The 21,317-nt window shown below is 41.4% G+C and overlaps 1 protein-coding gene across 1 annotated transcript in view; it reads left to right on the forward strand.

Moving 5' to 3' along the window:
• SMS (spermine synthase) overlaps window positions 1–21,317 on the forward strand; it is a 40,088-nt gene that overhangs the window by 3,604 nt on the left and 15,167 nt on the right. The window contains exons 2-7 of the mRNA XM_021708803.1: window positions 7,447–7,567; window positions 10,838–10,931; window positions 11,430–11,494; window positions 15,046–15,221; window positions 16,225–16,379; window positions 17,175–17,264. Coding sequence (XP_021564478.1) covers window positions 7,500–7,567; window positions 10,838–10,931; window positions 11,430–11,494; window positions 15,046–15,221; window positions 16,225–16,379; window positions 17,175–17,264 — 648 coding nt within the window. The 5' untranslated portion in view covers window positions 7,447–7,499. The remainder of the gene's footprint in view (window positions 1–7,446; window positions 7,568–10,837; window positions 10,932–11,429; window positions 11,495–15,045; window positions 15,222–16,224; window positions 16,380–17,174; window positions 17,265–21,317) is intronic.

Raw genomic sequence — 21,317 nt, forward strand, 5'->3', positions numbered from 1 at the left:
TGCGCTACCATGCCCGGCTGATTTTTTTGATTTATTGTAGAGATGAGGTCTCGCCAAGTTCCCCAGGCAGGTCTCGAACCTGCGGGCTCAGGCAATCCAGTCGCCTCGGCCTCCCAAAGTGCTGGGATTACAGACTGAGCCACCGAGCCCGGCCCATAGAGTAAGTTTTAATGTACAGTTCTGAGTTTTGACCAATGCATACATTCGTGTAACCACCACCACTTATCGAGCCTAGAACATCTGAATGGAGTTTTAAAGCAGCCACCTGAATGACTTCAAACTGAACTGGAGTCCAGTCTCCCTTTCTTCGTTTTTGGTTTTGGGGTCTGTCAAGAAAAAATCAGAAAGCTGATTTATGTGTGAATGGAAACTGTGCACAACTCGAGCCTGGCTCTTAGGTTTTCTGACATTAGTCTGGGGTTTTGGTGAAAGGACTCCTCCATTCATTCTTCCCCTCACAGGGAGTCGCATTACAGGTGTTTCCAGCCAGCTTCTGGGTCATCTTCCCACAGAGAGAGTGCAGATCCCAGAAAGGAGCAAACGGGAGGGGGTGGTTATGGCTCTGACCAGAGGTGTGGGCCCTTGGATCTGGGTGGTAAGCATGGGTGGGGAAGGCAGACTATGGGTGGGAATAGGTGAGAATAAAGTATGAGTGAGGGCATGGAGCTTTAGAAATCTCAGTGACTCTGTGGAGTGGCCACGCATGCAGTTGGTGGTGTGGTAGGTGGGCTGGAAACGGCAGGTTCAGTTTTGGGCCTCATTTCTTCAGCATGACGAGATAATGGAAATGATTAACTACTCCTCCCTGGAGCCAGTTGTGGGAGAGAGTCCTAGGAGGCAAAGCAGAGGTGGGTGGGATAGGGGCTTGATAGTGAGATGTGGAATTTCTAGGCTTCATAATTAAAATATGCTTGGAAACAATGGAAATTCGTTTCCCAGTTTCGCAAGCCAGGTGCTACTCGAATGTGAGAGAGCTGAATGGAATGTGAACACAAATCTTCTGTTCCATCATCTTCATTTTGTAAAGGAGAATGTTAAGACTCTGGCCTGTGGTGTCTAATGGCTCTATATAAGGTGTGGTGTCTACACACAAGACACTCAGGATTGTGTAGCCTTCAAAAACCTTGCACATCACCCAGGGTCCCCATGGTCTGAGTTTTCTTAGCTGAAGTTTTCAAAGTTGAAAAAACTTAAATCTGTAAGCCAGGGTCACAGTAGAGAGAGTCTAGTTTTTCTGGATGTGTGAGAATTGATTTCCTTAGGGTGGCCTCTAGTGGAATTCAGTTTAAGGAGTATTTTAGATTCTCAAAGCTAAAGAAGGACCAGGAATATAATGGAAGTTTTTTTGTTGTTGTTGTTGTTGTTGTTTTTCCAGGTTACATGGTGTCTTGGGTTTTTATTCAGCAAGACTCCCTATGATAATAAAGTTGACTGGTACAGCTAATCTACTTATGCATAAACGGCTGCACACCATACAGATCAGTGCAATACCATGAGGGATGGAGGGAACTAACATTGGTTATACTTATAAAAAGTTGAGGAAATTAGGTTTGTAAGTGAACAGTCCTGGCCAGCAAGTTTGGGTAGGGTAGAAGGGCTGTGGCGGATGATTTGTGGGAAAAGCTGGGGGGAAGGACATTTTTGGCGATCATAAGTGGTGGGTGGTATAATCATCTATAGGAATAGGAAAGTCGCAAGCCTGATACTGATCTCAGACTTGTGATTGGAACACTGCTGTGAGCAGTTGCATGGGAGGCAAGTTCCAGCTGGATATATAGATTTGGGCTTCGGCCATCGGGTGATGATGCTCAGGTCAGAGGAATGAGATTCTCCAAGAGAGGCCTATAAACGGATTTCTGGGAAGAAACGCGGCAGGGAGGTGAAACTTGATTCTTGTATTTTTCTTCCTGTGTTCCCTTTCCTTTCTTTGGTAGTGGTATATTTAACTTGGACCAGTTGACTCATTTTAAATCATTGTTGAACAAACACACACAAAGCAGGCAGTGGCCTAGAAATGTGTACAATGTGTTGTTCAGTGGACAAAGGACATATTTTGTTCTGGGAGAGGCCACTGTGTTTCTGAGCACTTTGGGGAGACTCTGAGTGATACCTTAGTTACAATATATCATTCTTGCCTGGCCATTGAAGTGAATTTTCTAAGAACTTATGCCAAACAACAGTTTATTGGCCTAGTTTAGATTAATTACCTTGTCTCCTTGAAAGCAGTGTGGCTATATCTCTTTTAGCATTCAAATCTACTTGCAATTATAGTGCTAGGTCTTTTTTGACAAGGGGTGTATTACTGACATTTAATGGACATGGCTGGGATTGCCAAAGTCCTCTGAGGGACAGGACAGCCCTTCATGCCACATTGTCAAACTCACCTCCAATATTGAGGAACCCCGATAAAGTCTGATTTGTTTGGTCATTTTGCAAGTTTCATACTAGACTGGCATGAAGATTTAAATTTGAAATGATTGCAAAGCGTTTTCTGGTAAGTATGAGGTTATTTGTGTCTTCAGTTAGTAAAGAGTTTGAACTTTTTCCAGCCCATCTGTTTTGTTGAACATTTTCTTTTTCTTTTACTTATTTATTTATTTATTTATTTAGAGTTGGAGTCTCACTGTCGCCCAGACTGGAGTGCAGTGGCCGCTCCCGGCCACCGCAGCCTTGACCTGCTGGGCTCCAACGATCCTTCCGCCTCAGCCTTCCAAGTAGCCGGAATTACAGGCATGTGCTACCATGCCCGGCTGATTTTTTGATTTATTGTAGAGATGAGGTCTCGCTGCCCAGGCGGGTCTCGAACCCGCGGGCTCAGGCAGTCCGCTCACCTCAGCTTCCCAAAGGCGCGGGATTACAGGCTGAGCCACTGAGCCTGGCTTACCTATTTTTAATAGCCCATGAGTGCTACTAAATTGTTGGACATTTTCTATGACTTTTTGGTGATTTGAGTGTAATTAGTATGAAAATGGTAGGGGATTTCTTTTTTGTATCAGGTTGAAATCAGTAGTTCTCAACTGTGGCTGCACATTAGAATTTCCCTGGGAGCTTTTAAAGATACTGATGCCTGGGTCCCACCTCCAGATTTTTATTTAATTGATTTAGCATGTAGTATTGGAATTTTAAAAGCTCCCCAGGTGATTATTATGTACAGCTAGGATTGGAATCTACTGGTCTAGATGTTCTAGAATCTCTGCAGAGATAGTGTAATAAGGATGATGAATTCAGCCACATGAACATTTTCATTTACCCACAAAACATTTATTGAGCACCTGAGATCAAGGTGACTAAGCAAGTTACCTTGTTAAACCTAGTGGAGCACATGGCTTTATCTTTCAGTTTTCACTTTAAAATTCGGATTTGGAAAAGAGAATTTACTGGGGCATTTTCAGCTCTAGCTCCCCCTTCTGGCTTGGGAGCAGCTTGGATGACTGGTGAGACCCCAGATGAGGAGGAAAGTGAGTATATGAAGGGAGGTGTAAGGTGGGTAAAACAACATTGTTCCCACAATGCTCTGCAGACTCCTGGCTGGGTCAGCATACTCAGAGATGCCCACTGGAACCAGGCAGCTGCACAAATGGCCTGAGCATATGGGTGAATGAACTGCCAGAAATACATTTAGCCTTGGCCTATTTTTACTGAATTGGGGGGTAAGCCCATAGTGTGGAAACAAGTAACACTTCATATTGGATTTCTTTTGTCAAGTTTTTTCTTCAGTTTGAAACCTGTCTTGATGACTTTCTTTAGCCCACATGGTACCTTTCTCCTAATTGTGCCCTTTAGAAAAAGGGTATGCCCACCATGCTGGGCTTGGCCAGCAGTCAAGGCCTTTGTGTAGATCAGACAAAGACCCTCTCTTTTCTAGCCTAAGGGACAGAGTTCACCCCAGCTCAGCCCCTGGGCCAGGGTCCTTGTTGAGTACATAGCATTGGCAATCATCTGCAGGGTGGGTGGCCTTGCCTGGATTGTTTCTTTACCAGCATGGGGGATTTGTGTTCTGGGTTGTAACGTGCCAATAGAACCCAGTCTTGAGGCTGTTTACCAGGATTGATTTTTTGTTTTATATGCTTTCAAAACAGAAAACATCTGTTCTAGTCAAGGAGGGATTGCTTAATTTCAGAGTGGCTTTCGTATTTAGGACGGGTTCTGCTGGCTGGACACAGTCAGTCACCTCACCGTGGGGTGATCCACCAGACTTCAGTGACAAACAAAGTGAACAAGGTTAGTTCATTTTATCAAGTTTGAAATCTGATTTTTTTTTCTTTCTTTGAGTTGGAGTCTTACTCTGTTGCCCAGGCTGGAGTGCAGTGGCACGCTCATGGCCACCACAGCCTTGACTTTCTGCCTCAGTCTTCCAAGTAGCTGGAACTACAGGCATGCGCCGCCATGCCCGACTAATTTTTTGATTTATTGTAGAGACGAGGTCTTGCCAAGTTGCCTGAGCTGGTCTTGAACCCATGAGCTCGGGCAATCCTCTCATCCTGGCCTACCAAAGTGCTGGGATTATAGACGTGAGCCACCATACCAGGCCTTGATTTTTTTTTCTTTTTTTTTTTCTGAGTTGGAGTCTCACTCTGTCACCTAGGCTGGAGGGCAGTGGCACGCTCCTGGCCACCGCAGCCTCGACCTGCTGGGCTCAGGTGATCCTTCCCTGTCAGCCTTCCAAGTAGCTGGAACTACAGGCACATGCCACCATGCCTGGCTAATTTTTTGATTTATTGTAGAGATGAGGTCTGGCCAAGTTGCCCAGGCTGGTCTCGAACCCGCGGGCTCAGGCAATCCTCTCACCTAGGCTTCCCAAAGTGCTGGGATTATAGGCATGAACCATGGCGCCCACCCCAGACTTTCCCTTTAAATTTCCTGAAACCAATTTGAGAATAGCAAAGCAAACTAGATTATTTTCTGCTAAATGAGTTCCCAAAGGCACAGTTTTGCTAGAAATGAGCAAGAACTTAATGCTTCATTGGGCCAATGCTCATGTTCATAGATGCGTGTGTTGCCATGGGTGTGTGATGTGGGTTCTACTCTTATAGTCTCTTCCTGATGTGGGGATTTTTTCCTGGAAGTTCTTTCATTTTGGCCATATATAGATGCCCAAACCATCCTGACATCATCCAGTCCTACTCATGTCCCCTTCTATCCTCGTGAGTTTCAGCTGCATCCTCACTTTGGCTTGCTGGGTGCTGTATCCTGAGGGAAGAACACCCTTTCCTTTTTAAGGAGTGAACACCTGTTGGTGACTTTTATGAGGAGGGGAATTCTTCTAGTTTTCAAGGCTGTTTGCAGTCCCTTTGCTTTCTTTCTTCTTCTCCTCATAATTGCTGGTACCATTCAGGGTTCTGGGTTGTGACTCATTTCTACCTATTCTTATTTTGTGGTTTGGGAGAACACTCTGTCATCTAGTTTTGTCTTAATTGTTGTACATGAGTTTTGGTTGGGCTATCATAATTGCTCGGTTTGGCAATTCTGATGATTATTGTTAAAGTTGCAATTATGAATTTTTAGTGGGTGTATTAGCTTGCTAGGGCTACTGTAACAAAGTACTACACATTGGATGGCTTATGACAGCAGAAATTTATTCTCTCATGGTTCTGGAGGCCAGAAGTTCATAATCAAGGTGTGGCAGGGCCATGCTTCCTCTAAAGGCTTAGGGGAGAGTCTCCTTGCCTGATGAACTACTGGCCTTCTTCACCTTGTGGCTCTTACCACTCCAATCTCTGTCTTCATCTTCATGTCACCTGCCCCCTTTTCTCCCTGTGTCTTCTCTTCTTCGGTCTCTTGTAAGGGCTCTTGTCATTGAGTTTAAGGTCTACCTGGATAATCCAGATAGATATCATTAACTTAATTACATCTGCAAAGATCCCTTTGCAAATAAAGTCAAATTCCAAGGTTCTGAAAATTAGGATGTAGATACATCTTCGGGAGTGGGGGGGCACACCATTCTACCCACTAAGTGGGTGAGAGTGAAATCTTCTTTCATTTCTCACTATGTTGCCTAGGCTGGTCTCGAACTCCTAGGCTCAAGCAATTCTCACGCCTTTGGCTTCCCAGAGTGCTGGGATTACAAGTATGAGCCACTGAACCCAATCTGGAACATTTGAAAAATTCTAAATTAGAAGATGAATACTCTTCAGAGAACACAGGCAAGGTACTTATATACAAATAAAAAAAAACCCAAAAAGAGTTAATTTTCATCTTTAGCCCTTGAATGGCCTCAAAATCAAGCTCAGGCCCAGAGACCAAAGTCACAGGTGATAGACTCTTCATGTGTAGTGAAAAAATTCTTAACTTCCCAGTTCCAGTTTCGGCACATCTTAGTTTATGGCAAGAATTTTAATGCAATTTTCTTGGGAAACCACAATGCAGTCAGCTATGAATCTTCTGTTTTTTTCTTTTGCTTCTGTTCAGGCTGTGGAAATGCTTTGTTTTGACACTTTCCAGGGTATGATGTTTTTTCCCTTCATGAGGAGCCAACCTGCAGAAGACTGGTGGGACAGGGTCTTCATATGACTTTTTTAAAACTTTATTTTATTATAAAGATGTGGAGTACAAGTCAGGATTAGGTTCATAAGTAATGTATATGCAGGTGAAGTTTGGGCCTCTCCAGCGGGTCCTCACTTCTAACACATAGGGTACCTGATTCATTTAACTTTTATCAGGGAACGCCTGCTTTGCAAACAGCACTAGAGAAGAACACATTGCGTTTTGCCTTTCTTCTAAGTATCATAATGTTGAATGTTCTTGAAGATTCTGGCTTCAAGTGAACCTGCAAAGGTTAATTCATTTTCTATAACCTTGATCTTAGTCCTACCTGGGGACACCGATTCCACTTTTGGGAGTGGGGCAGTGGCAGAATGGGAGATGGGAAGATTGGCTTCTGGGACTATGAGAGCTGGGGAGACCGACAACCCAGCAGGTTATCCCATGAGGAATTGTTGTCCAATTTGTACCTTTTTTAGGAATATGTTACTGAGCATCACTGTTTAATCTTTTTTCCTAGTTATAAAAATAACACTTTAAAAAGTGGAAAGTTAAAAGCTTTCAAGCCGTTTATAATATCTGTCAGCAGTGGGTGGATACTCCCTTTACTAGTACTGTGTATCCTCACTGTTTAATCTGAAGTGGATCTCCTTTGTTGTATTTGCATTTCTTTGATTTCTAGTTAGGCTGAATGTCTTATTATACTGCCTCTAGTTAGGCTGAATATCTGTCTACATCCTTGGCACAGCTATTTGTCGGTTTTTGTGTTCTTATTGTGTAACCTGGTGATCACAGTAGTCGTTCCTTGCAAGGTGGAGAATGTCTATATCTCATAACAAAAGAGATGACACTGGCAGCTTCGTTCAGGTTTTCTTATAAGGTTCAGTCCCAAAACCATGCCTCATTGGCTTTCCTTCTGAATGTTTCTTCCTGACCATCTTGCTTTCTCCTCCCTTTGTTTTCCAGCTGATGGCGAGACCATTCTAAAAGGCCTCCAGTCCATTTTCCAGGAGCAGGGAATGGCAGAGTCGGTGCACACCTGGCAGGACCACGGCTATTTAGCAACCTACACAAACAAAAATGGCAGGTGAGGCAGCCTCAAGTGCTCATCTTCAGATCTGAGCACTTAAGGAAGAGCAGAGAGGAGGACCAGAGAGGAGGGGTGGGGGTGGTGTCCAGGCACTTTTTCTTCCCTCCCTTGACATATTTTAGGAGGGGGCTGGATCTCAGTGCTTCTCAACTAGCTGCACATCAGGATCTCCTGGGATAGCTTTCACAAAATAGGCATGCCTGAGTGTTAACCTCCAGAAATTGAGGCCAGGAGGCCTGGACATGCGTATTTCTTTAAAGCACTGGTGATTCTACTGTGTGACCAGGACACAAGAACCCCTGGCAGCATAAGCGGTGTGCAGTGGCAGGCAATGATCCACGGTTGGTTGAGACACAGATTCCTGGACCCCTATCCCAAGAATTTTCTGATGTAGTAGGTCTGGGGTAGGGTCTACATCACATTTCCAACAGTCTCCCAGGGATACTGATGCTGCTAGATAGCTGACCACACTTTGAGTAGTCTTTTTATGAGTGATCATCAGTTAGTGCAGACTATAGTAAAATTTAAGATGATAAAGTCTACAAGTAGATTGATAGGAAGCTGAGATGAGCCAAGAGTTCAAGTCTATTGTTTTTTTCTTTTTAAAAAAACACTTATTAGACTATGTAGGCTTTTATAATCAATATGTAGTTGAAAGTAATTGTGTTCTAAGAGTAGAAGAGAAAACCTAAACTAAGAAATGACTGATAATAGAAGATACCAGTGCATTGAACTTTTTATATTTTCTAAAATCTAGGTTTATAGTATATCTGCACTGTGTTGGTATGTAAAATCTTCACTAAGATTTTGAGTAATTTGCACTATTAATTTAAAAATGTGAACTCCTAGGTATTTTCAATGGCTGACATTCAGTTACCTCGGTGGGTATCAAGTACTAGAATTCTACATTACTTCCTTAATATTCCACTTTCTCACCTGTCTTTGTTCCTCTAGTAAAGGAAAAAAAAAATGACCACCTTTACAACTTTCCAGAGGCCCAGAAGACAGTGCTGTGAGATGAGGAATGTTCTCCTTTTTGTGCTCCATTATTCTCTATCAGTCTCCATGGCCCACCCCTGTGGCATTAATTGGTGTTTTCTATTCTGATGCCTCTCAAAGCTATCCCAACCCCTTCCTCTCCAAGTCCAGACTTGTATTTCTAACTATGTAGCAAACCTCCATATGTGTGTTTAGCAGATACCTCAAATGTATCTAAAATGAAGATTTTTTTCCTTCAGGGTGACCCAAATCAACACAGCACCAAGTCCTCCCTTGCCCTCCATCCTTTTATGCTCTGGCCCATTAGTTGATGGACAGCCTTGTGGAAGCAGAGATGCTGCAGCTGTCCTAGAGCCTTCTGGCTCCTGCAGGCTTACACTTAGTCGCTTTCTGTCCCTCACCTTCTCCCTGTTTTTAATACAGTTCATCCTTTGGGGATCACAGCAAAGCTCAACCCATCACTTTGCCACCTCGATAGGCTCCTCCTCCAGTCCCAGGTGAAAAGTTGAGCTGTTTGGAACTTGCTTCTGAAAGCAATAAATACATAAAAAATAAAAAACGTGCTTTGTTTAAAAACTTATTTTCTACATTGGCCTCCCTCTTCTCATTTGGTCAACTGGGACCTATCCCAAGATGCCTGTTCTGAAACCCCACTTTGCCCACCCACACATGGGTTAGGAAAAAAACCAGGGCTCCATACCTTTATGGCTGGACTTCTGGCTTCTCCTTTTGTGATACTGAGTAGCCAGCCACCTTTGTTCAGGTTCTCCATTTTTCCCTCCTGGCGCCTTTTTGTTTTTCTCTATTTCTGATTTTATCCCTAGGAACTCCTAGTTTTAAGTTTAGTACTTGGTTCTACCTTCTAGCAGTCTTTGTGTTCATACTAGAACTACCCAAGTGGTTACGGGGTTGCTTTTCTCTATCCTTCCTTCATCCCATCACCTCTCCTCCTTTGTGCTGCTGGTGATAGATGAGGAAGGAAAGATTATCTGCACATTCATATGTAGATGAGTTTGTAGTGTCTGAACCTGAGCTTGATTTTGAGGCCATTTAAGGGCTGAAGGTGAAAATTAACTTAAAAAAATTTAATATAAACACAGTGCCTGTGTTCTCTGAAGAGTATTCATCTTCTAATTTAGTATTTTTCTGAAGTTCCAGACTGGGCTCAGTGGCTCACACTTGTAATCTCAGCAGTTTGGGAAGTTTAGGTGGAAGGATTGCTGGAGCCTTGGAGTTCAAGACCAGCCTAGGCAACATAGTGAGACCTGTCTCTACAGAAAATTTAAAAAATCTGGGTGTGGTGGCATGCACCTGTAGTATAGTTACTTGGGAGGCTGAGGCAGAAGGATCACCTGAACCCAGGAAAGTCAAGGCTGTGGTGAGCCATGATTATGCCACTGCACTCTAGCCTGGGAGGCAGAGTGAAAGGCTGACTTAAAAAAAAAAAAAAAAAAAAGACTACCTTGCTCAAATGTTTTTTTAATCACAGCTTATATATAGCACAAGGTAATTTTGCAATCATGACCCTGGAAATACCCATCCGTTTATATGCAATACAAATACATGCATATAATCAGAACAAAAGTTTTGTCAAACACATTGTATGTGATATACCCAAAATATTCATTTCATTTAAAAAGGGTCGGTCAGATCCACTAAATGAAGGGTCAGAAAACCTTCTGTAAGGAGCTAGATAAGTGCCCTGTCACATTGTCCTTTTTTTTTTTTTTTTTAACCACTCTTTACAAATGTAAGCCATTCTTAGCCTGTAGGCGCTACAAAAAAACATGCTGTGGGCTGGACTGGACTTACAGGCTATAGGGCTGGAGTTTGCAGGCCCCCTACTAAGTTAATTTACCCATCACTGACTGCAGTCAGGAAAAAATAGCTTTGGTTTAACTTTGAAGGTTAATTTGGAGAACACACCTTCCCTTTTTTTTTTTTTTAAAGGTGGTGATTACTAAACCTGGCAGAATCATTTGGGGACCCTTTTTAAAAAATCAGATTCGCAGTGCTGCTACTGAGTCACTTTCTGGGCCCAAGAACCAGTTGTGAAAACCTTAGCATTTGGTGATGTCTTCTGACTCTTCCATAAATGATTGGTAGCGTTTCTCTCCTCCCCCAAGAAGAGGCTCTGATGAGAAAGCAAAAAAGGGTTCACTGTGTAATTTAGGGAAATAAAAGTGGTCTTTTTTCTTATGTTGGGTGGCATTGGTTTTTAGTGCCATGATAGAGTTCCTAACCTTAAAATTATGCTTTCCTTTGTAGCTTTGCCAACTTGAGAATTTACCCACATGGATTGGTGTTGCTGGACCTTCAGAGTTATGATGGTGATGTGCAGGGCAAAGAAGAAATTGACAGTGTTGGTTTTTTACTTTTATTTCTAAGTGTTTAAGGACCATAATATCTGCTTAGCTTAGTGATGTTAAAATTATTTTCTCTTAATTGCTGACTTTCCAGAAGTAAAGTAGTTGTTCTTTAGTTGTTTTTAGAAACCTGACTATCAGCTTTCCCCTTTAACTGCCTGAGTATGAATAATGATTTTACTTTCCACTGGAGGGAATATAAAACCTCTAATCAGGATTTTACAGCTACAGTACCCTTTAGCCTTCCCCTTCCCTATTAATTTGTTAAGTTAGACTAAGGTTAGGTCAGCACCATGAGGGATAGTTGGTGTGGGAGGTTAGAATTGGGCCAGACCTGGAGGCTGCTATAGGTATGGAAGGGGAGAGGTATATGTGCCATTATTCCACAACTCTGTCACATGACCTCAGTCTTCTGGTCTGTAATTTAGCTGTTCCATGCAATTTATTTTACAGTCTCATTGATTTCTTTCTTTCTTTTTTTTTTTAAATTCTAGCTTTTGAACAAAGTAGAAGAAAGAATGAAAGAATTGAGTCAGGACAGTACTGGAAGAGTGAAGCGGTAAGTCCACTCTTAAATATCCTTTTATATTTGTTTAATCAGTAAAATAACCAGAATGGCAGTATTGTCCCAGGTAGTGTCTGCTTAAGATGAAGGAAAGATCAAAATCAGCATCTGCTTCTGGCAATATGGTGAAATGAGCTACTGGGTCCCTCACACGGAAACAAGACAAAATAGAGGAACACAAATACAGGTACCATGTGCACACACACCTAGAATGCTGGATAAAAATGAAACAAAAAGGCGGAAAGGAGATAGGGAGTGACTTCAAGGAGCTGAAACTGTATAAAGTGAAGACCCAGGTAAGGGCTACTGTCTCAGTCAAAGGGGAGCTAGAAAACTCCTGAACCCCTCAGTTCCTCCAGGAAAGATAAAAGGATGCTTGTCTCCGCTGAGGGTGCTGGACCCCAGAGTAGAATTATGCAATTTTAAGAGACTTATGACAGGGCAAGGTGATAAGAAAATGTTCCTCAAAGCTTTCAAATAAGAAAACTTTCCAAGGTCCTAAGAATTGAGGGGCAGCTTGCCTTGAACTTCCATGGGTAGGTTATTTTCAATTATAATTGAAGAAATATATAATTTATATTATATAAATAATATGTATATTATATATAATTATATATATATAATTTCTTCAATTATAATTTTCAAATTACAGTGAAGAAAATGCAGCTTTCCTTGTCTGCTGGGGGAGCCACTAGCCACATGTGGTTACTTAAAATTAAATTAATTAAAACAAACAATTCAGTTACTCATGTGCCTGCCATGTTTGACAGTATAAATATAGAACATTTCATCATTGAAGAAAGATCTATTGGACAGTACAGAAGTGTTTGCCAGTGGGATCAGATTTCAAAGGAAATTTGATAGACATAACAGTTTTGATGTTTGTTGGAAGGAATAGGGTCTGGGACATCATGGGAATTAAGAAGTGCTTTGCATACTCAGCATGTAATTTCAGGGCAGTTCACTCTTGCCCTGCCTTGGTGGCTTCTCCTCAGACTCTAAGGCATAGAAGACCCATTCCTTGCTCTTAAAGGTAACCCCATAGATGCAGAAACAGACACAGAGAGACTTGACCTTGGTAAATATCAGGGTTATTTCTAGGAGTGAGTAAATAGAATGGGCTTCATCATTCACGAGAAGTCTGGTTCTTTTGAGGTTTTTTTTGGTATAGGAGTTTTCTAAGTGAGAATGGAGGTAAGTTTTAGATTTTCAGCTCAAAGTATAGACCTTGTTTTTGTCACAGTTTTTCCATCTTATATAAAATAAGGGTGAAAGAAGTAAGAAGTTAGGATTACCAAGTTTTAGGCCCTTTGTTATTGGCCTCAAAAGGACAAGGATTGTTGTACTTTCTTTTAATCTGGGGAATGACGTTCTTAGAGATTAAATCATTAACAAATACTCTAACATTATCTGAAATTATTCCGGTTGGGCTGATGAGTTACATCTGAATTTTTGACTAAGAATCCATGGAATTGACTTGAAAATTCATTGTTTGTGTTCTACTTTCAAATGAAAAGGAACAAGAAAACAAAGTCACATAAATTGTTTCATTTTAAAAATTCTTGAAATTTACGCAGTGTACCTGAGGCTGAAAACATACTCTACCTTACTTCCTATAATCCGGTTTCAGTTTTCAGCAGTGAAAGTTGAAACAGGTTTTGTAGGGGCTCTACAGTATCTCCTGGTAACCCACTATTGGGAAATGTGCTTTAATGTTAGGTTGAGCACTTCAACAAGGTAATGGCTTCTATATCCTGTTAAGACCCTTGCTTCTTTTTCGGTCTTTTCAAACCATGTTGTTGCAAGGGAGAAAAGAGCTCTTCACCTTTAGCCCAGGTACTGTTGACACAATTGAGAATAGGCATTGTATATTTTTAATGGATCTGTGTATAGTGCAGTAATTGCCTATAGCTAGCTAGCTGGCCATTAACCAGGGGGTAGTGGGTTTCTGCCCCTGAAAGTGAGTGACTTTGAATTTGTCACCTTCATTCAGTGCCACAAGTCACACTTTCACCTCATTTCACTCCCCACCAAGAACCAAGGGTAGAAGAGGCTTCCTCCAAGTCCTGTTTGCCTGTTCTTTGGTGATTGTCCTGATTGGTGCTTTGCATTTTACAATTTCCATGAAAAACCTCTGGTCTGTCTAATTTTCCAAAAGCTGAATTTGTTCATGTGAAATGCAAAGAAGTGGTTAAATCAGGTGTAAGGATTAAATGAGAGTTTATGGGAGTTTGCCTTATTAACTTTAGTGCTCTTTATAGATGTTAGTATTTCTTCATAGAAAGTCTCATTAACTTGTAATAGATTGAGACTGTCCTCTTGGAAGCAGGTGAATGGGGAGTAGAAAGAGACCCATAAGAGTAAGTCAGAGGTAGTGTATCCCAATGTTTTAGGTGTTTACAGCTATACAGCATGTTGTTTTACTGTAAAAACTATTGTGTTTGAGAACACATGACTCACCATGTGGTTATGTTATATGTGCAGTGACTTCTCATTTTCTTTATGTTTGGGTCCGATTTGCCAAGCCCCCTTCCCAGGTCTGTCTTGCCTTGTCATTTAGTGTCCTCTGCTGGTAGTTTCTAGTACATTCACCCTATCAAAAATGCTGAGTATTTACAAAAGAATGGAATGGAAAAGTCATCATTTTGCAGCCACTCTAGTAATAACTGGTTTAGGCAAGAATCTTGTAGTTGCTAAAGCCACTGGTAAAGATTTGTTGGGGAATCAGGACCTTTACCCAGTTTCAGAGGACCACTCCCACAGCCTGCTTAGTAATTTCAAAGGGTGAAAAGTTAATTTTGAAAAGGAGAGATCCAATGAATAGCACATTAACCAAGTGATCACACACTTAGCATCACAATAATAGGACAAGCTCACATCTTGTGTTCCTGATGTGATGTCTGTGTATTATATGTCAGCCTGACTCTGATTATGAAGAGATAGTAAGGTAAAACTACGTGAAGGATTTTCCTGTATAACACCTGGTTTGGGCTTTTCAGAGATAACAATTTCATGAAAGGTACCAGAGGAAAGAGGAATATTCTAGGCTATATGAGGGTAAAAAAGGAAAAAAAAAAAGCAAAATACAGTGTATGGACCTTTGTTCAAGAATAGAACAGCTATAAAGGACATAATTGGGAACACTTGTAGATGGATTCTGTACTAGATGATTATTACAGCCATGTGAACTTGTGTGAATGTGATAATGGCAATGTGGTTATGTAGGAGGTGTGAAGAGACAGATACTTGCTGGAGTATTTGAAGTGTGACTGCAGTGGCTATTCTCTCCTTCAACTTTTTATTAGGGAACATCTCAAACATATCAGAAAAATTTTTTTAAAAAGTAAACACCTATATAAAAGAGCTGTTGATAATTGGTGGTGGCCATAAGTGTTTAAAACTAAAAGCCTAAGCTTTGGGTTCATTTTATGCTCTTCTGGCGTTTACCTGCTGTCATGTGGTTTTCTTTTGCATACTTGTCATCCTAGGTCTACTTGTAAGGCAGTTTTCTAATAAGGCACAATTTGGTTTCCCTCTTTTTCCAGATTGCCACCCATAGTTCGTGGAGGGGCCATTGACAGATACTGGCCCACTGCTGATGGGCGCCTGGTTGAATATGACATAGACAAAGTGGTGTATGATGAAGATTCACCTTACCAGAACATTAAAATTCTACACTCAAAACAATTTGGAAATATTCTCATCCTTAGTGGGGATGTTAGTAAGTATTCTGTCCCTGCCCTGATCACATAACAAAGTGATGATGTATTGGATGATGATGTTTCCCTCACAGATCCTACCTTTGTGCATTTGTCCAAGTTTGTCTTTGACACTGCTGTTTTTTAAGATGCACATTTACATTGTATTAACCTATGGGTTGTCTGGGCTTTCATGTGAACTTTGTCTTGACATTGCTTCCTTTAGTGATGAGATTTAGATTGTATTTCAGAAAACACTTTATTTTGGAAAAATCCAAGCCTAATTAGACAAACTGGTGTGATGAACCAACATGTACTCACTATTGAGCATCACCAGTTATCAACTCCTGGGCAGTCTTATTTCACCCAAACCCCAATCCACTTTGTCCCTCTCATATTATTTTGAAGCAACTCGACAGCTTATGATTTCATCTGTAAAGATGTAATTGTTTTTTTTTTTTTTTTTTTTGAGTTGGAGTCTCACTCTGTCGCCCAGGCTGGAGTGCAGTGGCCGCTCCCGGCCACCGCAGCCTCGACCTGCTGGGCTCCCGCGATCCTTCCGCCTCAGCCTTCCGAGTAGCCGGAATTACAGGCATGCGCTACCACGCCCGGCTGATTTTTTTGATTTATTGTAGAGATGAGGTCTCGCTGCCCAGGCAGGTCTCGAACCCGCGGGCTCAGGCAATCCACTCACCTCAGCCTCCCAAAGGCGCAGGTTTACAGGCTGAGCCACCGAGCCCAGCTGTAATTGTTTTTAATTATTCAGAATACCAACACATTCTTAAGACTGGGTTTCTTTCCCACTGACTAATGTCCATTTGTGTTAAGGGTCAGATGTAAGGGTGATGAAATGTTCTCAATTCAAACAAACAAACAAACAGACTCTGTATACTGTTGACAGTTTTTAAAGATCGAAAGTAAAAATTTTACATTTTAGGCTAGATCCCACCAGTTTCTAGTGTGGTGAGGTCAGGTGGTTTGTGTGTTTGGGTAGATTCACCATTATGATTTGTTTTTCTTCCCTAGATTTGGCGGAGAGTGATTTGGCATATACCCGGGCCATTATGGGCAGTGGTAAAGAAGATTACACTGGCAAAGATGTACTGATTCTGGGAGGTGGAGATGGAGGCATATTATGTGAAATAGTCAAACTGAAACCAAAGATGGTCACTATGGTAGAGATATCCTTTGTCGTATAAGAGAACAAGTCCAGTGGGCTTTGTTTGTTTTCCTTCCTTTCTTTGGTGTCTTAAGACTCCCGTTACTGTTTTCCTTCCTTTCTTTGGTGTCTTAAGACTCAATGTTAGTGTTACATAGAGTGCCTTGAACAGACATTTCAATTTCATGTACCCTTACATAGCCTTTTATGTGGCCACCAACAAAGAAGCAGAGGTAATCTAGTGGAAGATTAAGGAGTGACTTTGATACCATGTCTACTGCTCAGCAGTTCCCAAAATGACTTCCCTCAGCCATCTCGTGAGAATAAAATAACGTTCAGTTTCTTTTGAGTTTCCTGAATGTGAAAATAAAATCACTGTCTCATTATTTAAAAAAAAATTTTTTTTTTTTGAGTTACTGTTTCACTCTGTTGCCCAGGCTGGAGTGCAGTGGCATGCTCACGGCCACCGCAGCCTCTACCTGCTGGACTCAAGTGATCCTTCTGCCTCAGCCTTCCAAGTAGCCAGAACTACAGGCACGCGCCACCACGCCTGGATAATTGTTTAATTTATTGTGGAGATGAGGTCTCACCAAGTTGACCAGAGACTGGTCTCGAACTCGTGGGCTCAGGCAATCCTCTCACCTCGACCTCCCAAAGTTCTGGAATTACAAGTGTGAGCCACTGCGCCTGGCCCATTTTTAAAAAAACTTATGATACTCACATTAGTATTATAAACTTTTATGTTTGTCTTAATCTTTTATTTAAAGTATTTCAGAATTCTTTGGTACATCCAAATTCTCCTTAACCTGTTTCGGACATTGACCAAATGGTGATTGATGGATGTAAGAAATATATGCGAAAAACGTGTGGTGACGTCTTAGACAATCTTAAAGGAGACTGCTATCAGGTAATTATGTTTTCTAGTGATCAGAATTGTGCCTTCTTTTTTTTTTTTTTGAGTTGGAGTCTCACTCTGTCCCCCAGACTGGAGTGCAGTGGCCGCTCCCGGCCACCGCAGCCTCACCTGCTGGGCTCTGGCGATCCTTCCGCCTCAGCCTTCCGAGTAGCCGGAATTACAGGCATGCGCTACCATGCCCGGCTGATTTTTTGATTTATTGTAGAGATGAGGTCTCACTGCCCAGGCGGGTCTCGAACCCGCAGGCTCAGGCAATCCGCTCACCTCAGCCTCCCAAAGACACGGGATTACAGGCTGAGCCACTGAGCCCGGCCTAGAATTGTGCCTTCTTAAAACAGCTTTTAGTATAAGAGCTGTTTGGTTGAGAAGATAAATAGATTGTCTCTTCATGTGAGTTATATGTATATTTGTATTTAGGGTGCATGTGTACAGATGATAAGAAACTGCCAATTCCAGATTCTCTGAAATGAATGAGGAAATATATAAAAGATGTCATGTACCTTTTTATGACCTGGCAACAATGACCATGTCTCTGTATCCTGAATAATCTCTTTTTAGGGTTGAGTCTTTCAGAGGAAATTCAAGTATTTGGTAGGTGTACATAATTAAAATGTTTGAGGTAGGCACACTTGTTTGCTTGCTAATAAGCAATTAGTTTCTGTCCTAAATTTTATTGTACTTGAAAGGCGACCCATCATTATGCTTTGTAGGATACATTTTATGTTGTATTTTGAGGATACATGTGTTTGGTGTCTATACTTACAGTGCTTGTTAGAACAAGATATCCAAACAAAAACATATTTTAATGGAATCTTAATTGTATTTAGGTAAATGCTTTAACTTGTTATATGTAACTTACTCCCCAACTTTCAAAATGTATCTTCATCTAAATTTCATTCGTGTGGTACATACATGCTATTTTTTTAAGTTGAGAGAGGAATTGTATGCACATTAAAATGCACTTGTGAGTGTTTTGTGGGCAAAAGGGAAAGAAAGATATATTTAGCTTACACTATATTTGAAAGTTTAAAGAGGAAGGGAGGAATTGGGTTCTTCAGAGCTCTGGCAGAATTGTTAAGCAATGAGCTCAAAGTTATTATTGTTTGCAAATAACGGGACCAGCTACTTTGCCTGCAGTGTTTAATTCTCACACTGTACCATGTGGACATTGTGTCTGTTATATGGATGAAGAAGATGAAGCCTAGAGAGTGCAAAGGGAATTTAGTCAAGTTATAGGGTAACTTTAGAAAAGTGTTTCAGACTCCTGTCTCCTTATATGACTTTCTCACATGGATTAAGTACTGCAAACCCCAGCCAGCAGTACAGTAGGGTTGTTGACTGTTGTTGTAATTAGAAGTGAGATGTAAGTGAAAAGATTTACTAATAGCCTCTGAAAGCAACCTCTTGACGTGAAGGCGGGGCACTAAAGACAAATGGTGACCAAGGCAGCTGGACCTTTGAGGCAAGGGAAAAGTAGTGATTTTACTTAAAGTGGTACTTCGCAAAGTTGGTACCTGAATGGATCCTCTTTTTCTTCTACTTTTTCCCTGGAACAGCACAACCACAGAAGGAGCTTAGACAATTCTGAGGGTGCGTTTTCCTGAAGCTCTCAAGGGGGCGGGGTGGGGTTCCCTTGTCTATGGGGTTGGGCTAGAAGGAGAGAGGAGTGATCATCCAGGTTACCTTCCCTTAGAGGTGGGCAAGCTCATTGGCATTAACATTAACATAACATTTTTCAGGTTCACCCATGTTGTTGCAAATGACAGGGTTTTATTATTTTTTAAAACTGGATAATGTTTCACTGTGTATATATACCACATTTTCTCTAACCATTAATCTGTTAATGGACATTTAGGTTGATTTTTATATCTCGGCTATTATGGATAATGTTGTAACACATGAAGGTGCAGGCATCCCTTTATATATTTATTTCTTTTTCTTTGGATAAATACTCAGTAGTGGGATTGCTGGATCACCTGGTAGTTCTATTTTTAATTTTTTGAGAAATTTCCATACTCTTTTCTATGATGGCTATACTAATTTACATTCCCATCAACAGTATATAAGGAGTCCCGTTTCTCTGCATCTAGATCAACATTTGTTATTTTTTGTCTTTTTGATAATAGCCATTCTACTAAGTAGGATGAGATGATGTCTCCTTGTGGTTTTAATTTGCATTTCCCTGATGATTAGTGATGCTGAACATTTTTTCATATGTCTGTTGGCCTTTTGTATGTCTTCTTTTGAGAAATGTCTATTTAGCTCCTTTGCCCATTTTTTAAAAAGTGAAGTCTCCTAGTTTTATTTTAGTTTTTTATTTTTTTTGAGTTGGAGTTTTACTCTGTCGCCAGGCTGGAGTGCAGTAGCATGCTCCTGGCCACCACAGGCTCTACCTGCTGGGCTCAGGCGAACCTTCTGCCTCAGCCTTCCAAGTAGCCAGAACTACAGGCGTGTGCTACCATGCCCAGTTAATTTTTGGATTTATTGCAGAGACGAGGTCTCACCGTGTTGCCCAGGCTGGTCTTGAACCCGTGGGCCCAGCGGTCCTCTTGCCTTGGCCTCCCATAGTGCTGGGATTATAGGCTTGAGCCACTGCACCTGGCCTATTTTTAATTTTTTTTTTATTTTTCAGAGATGAGGTATCGCTGTGTTGCCCAGGCTGGCCTCAAACTCCTGGACTCAAGCAATCCTCCTGAGTGACTGGGATTACAAGCCACATATGGCTTCTTTGCCCACTTTTTAATGGTATTATTATTTTGCTGCTGAGTTGTATATTAATCTTTTGCTCAGATGAATAACTTGCAAATATAGTTGTCTCTCAATATACGTGGAGGATTGCTTCCAGGACTCCCATATATACCAAAATCCATGCATACTTAAGTTCCAAATTCAGCCCTTTGAAACCTAATGTATATGAAAAGCCAGCCCTCCATATAGACGGGTTTCATATCCCGAGAAAACTATTTTCAATCCAATCCATGTTTGGTTGACAAAATTCTGCTTATAAATAGCCCTTGCAGTTCAAACTGGTGAATTGTATTTTCTCCCACTTTGTGTTATCTCTTTACTCAGATTGTTTCCCTTGCTGTGCAGAAGCATTTCAGTGTAATATGGTTCCTTTGTCTTTTTTGATTGCCTGAGCTTTTGAAGTCTTAACTATATAAAATCCTTGCCTAGACCAATGTCCTGGAGCATTCCTGTGGTTTTATAGTTTTGGGTCTAACATTTAAGTCTTTAATCCATTTTGAGTTGATTTTTGTGTATGGTGAGAGAAAGGATTTAATTTCTTCTGCATATGTATATATAATTTCCCCAGCACCATTTATTGAAGAGTAGGCTCCTGATTGTCTACCCATGGATTCAGAGGCTCTTTAACAATCTTGGCAGCCTGTCCTCTGATTCTGCAATAATGTGCAGCCACAAGGTCAAGGCTTATATCTGTAAGCTACTGACCTTCCTTGGAAATGCTGCCATACGCATGGACGACCTCAAAGGCTAAGCTGAGTGAGCTGCACTATGATAAACTACCTGTGGATCCTGAGAACTTCTGACTTCTGGGCAACATGATATTGATTATTTTGACAGCCAACTTCAGCAAAGGATTTATCCCACAGATGCAGGCTTCCTGGCAGAAGCTGGCAACTGCTGTCACTAGTGCTGTGGCCCACACTATCCACTATGTTGGTGCCTACTGGATGGCCTTGTGTTCCAAAAGACTATCTCTTTATGATGGGAAGGGGAAGATAGTGCCCTGCCTGCAGACTCAGCTACTCTTAAAAAGATACCAGGTCTTTTCAACTGTTAATTATTTGAAAAACACAATTACTCTGTTTAATTTTTTTAAGGAAATGATCCAAAGCCCCTATTCCTTTTATAATGATAGGATAACATAATGGTAAAATCAAGATGGTACACAAAACTAAAGATTGGTTGTTTTTTTGTTTTTTTTTTTGAGTTGGAGTCTCACTTGGTCGCCTAGACTGGAGTGCAGTGGCCACTCCCGGCCACCGCAGCCTCGCCTGCTGGGCTCCAGCGATCCTTCCG

Source organism: Carlito syrichta, unplaced genomic scaffold, assembly GCF_000164805.1.
Source record: "Carlito syrichta isolate Samal-C Ts95f unplaced genomic scaffold, Tarsius_syrichta-2.0.1 Scaffold148222, whole genome shotgun sequence".
Taxonomy (NCBI): Eukaryota; Metazoa; Chordata; class Mammalia; order Primates; family Tarsiidae; genus Carlito; species Carlito syrichta.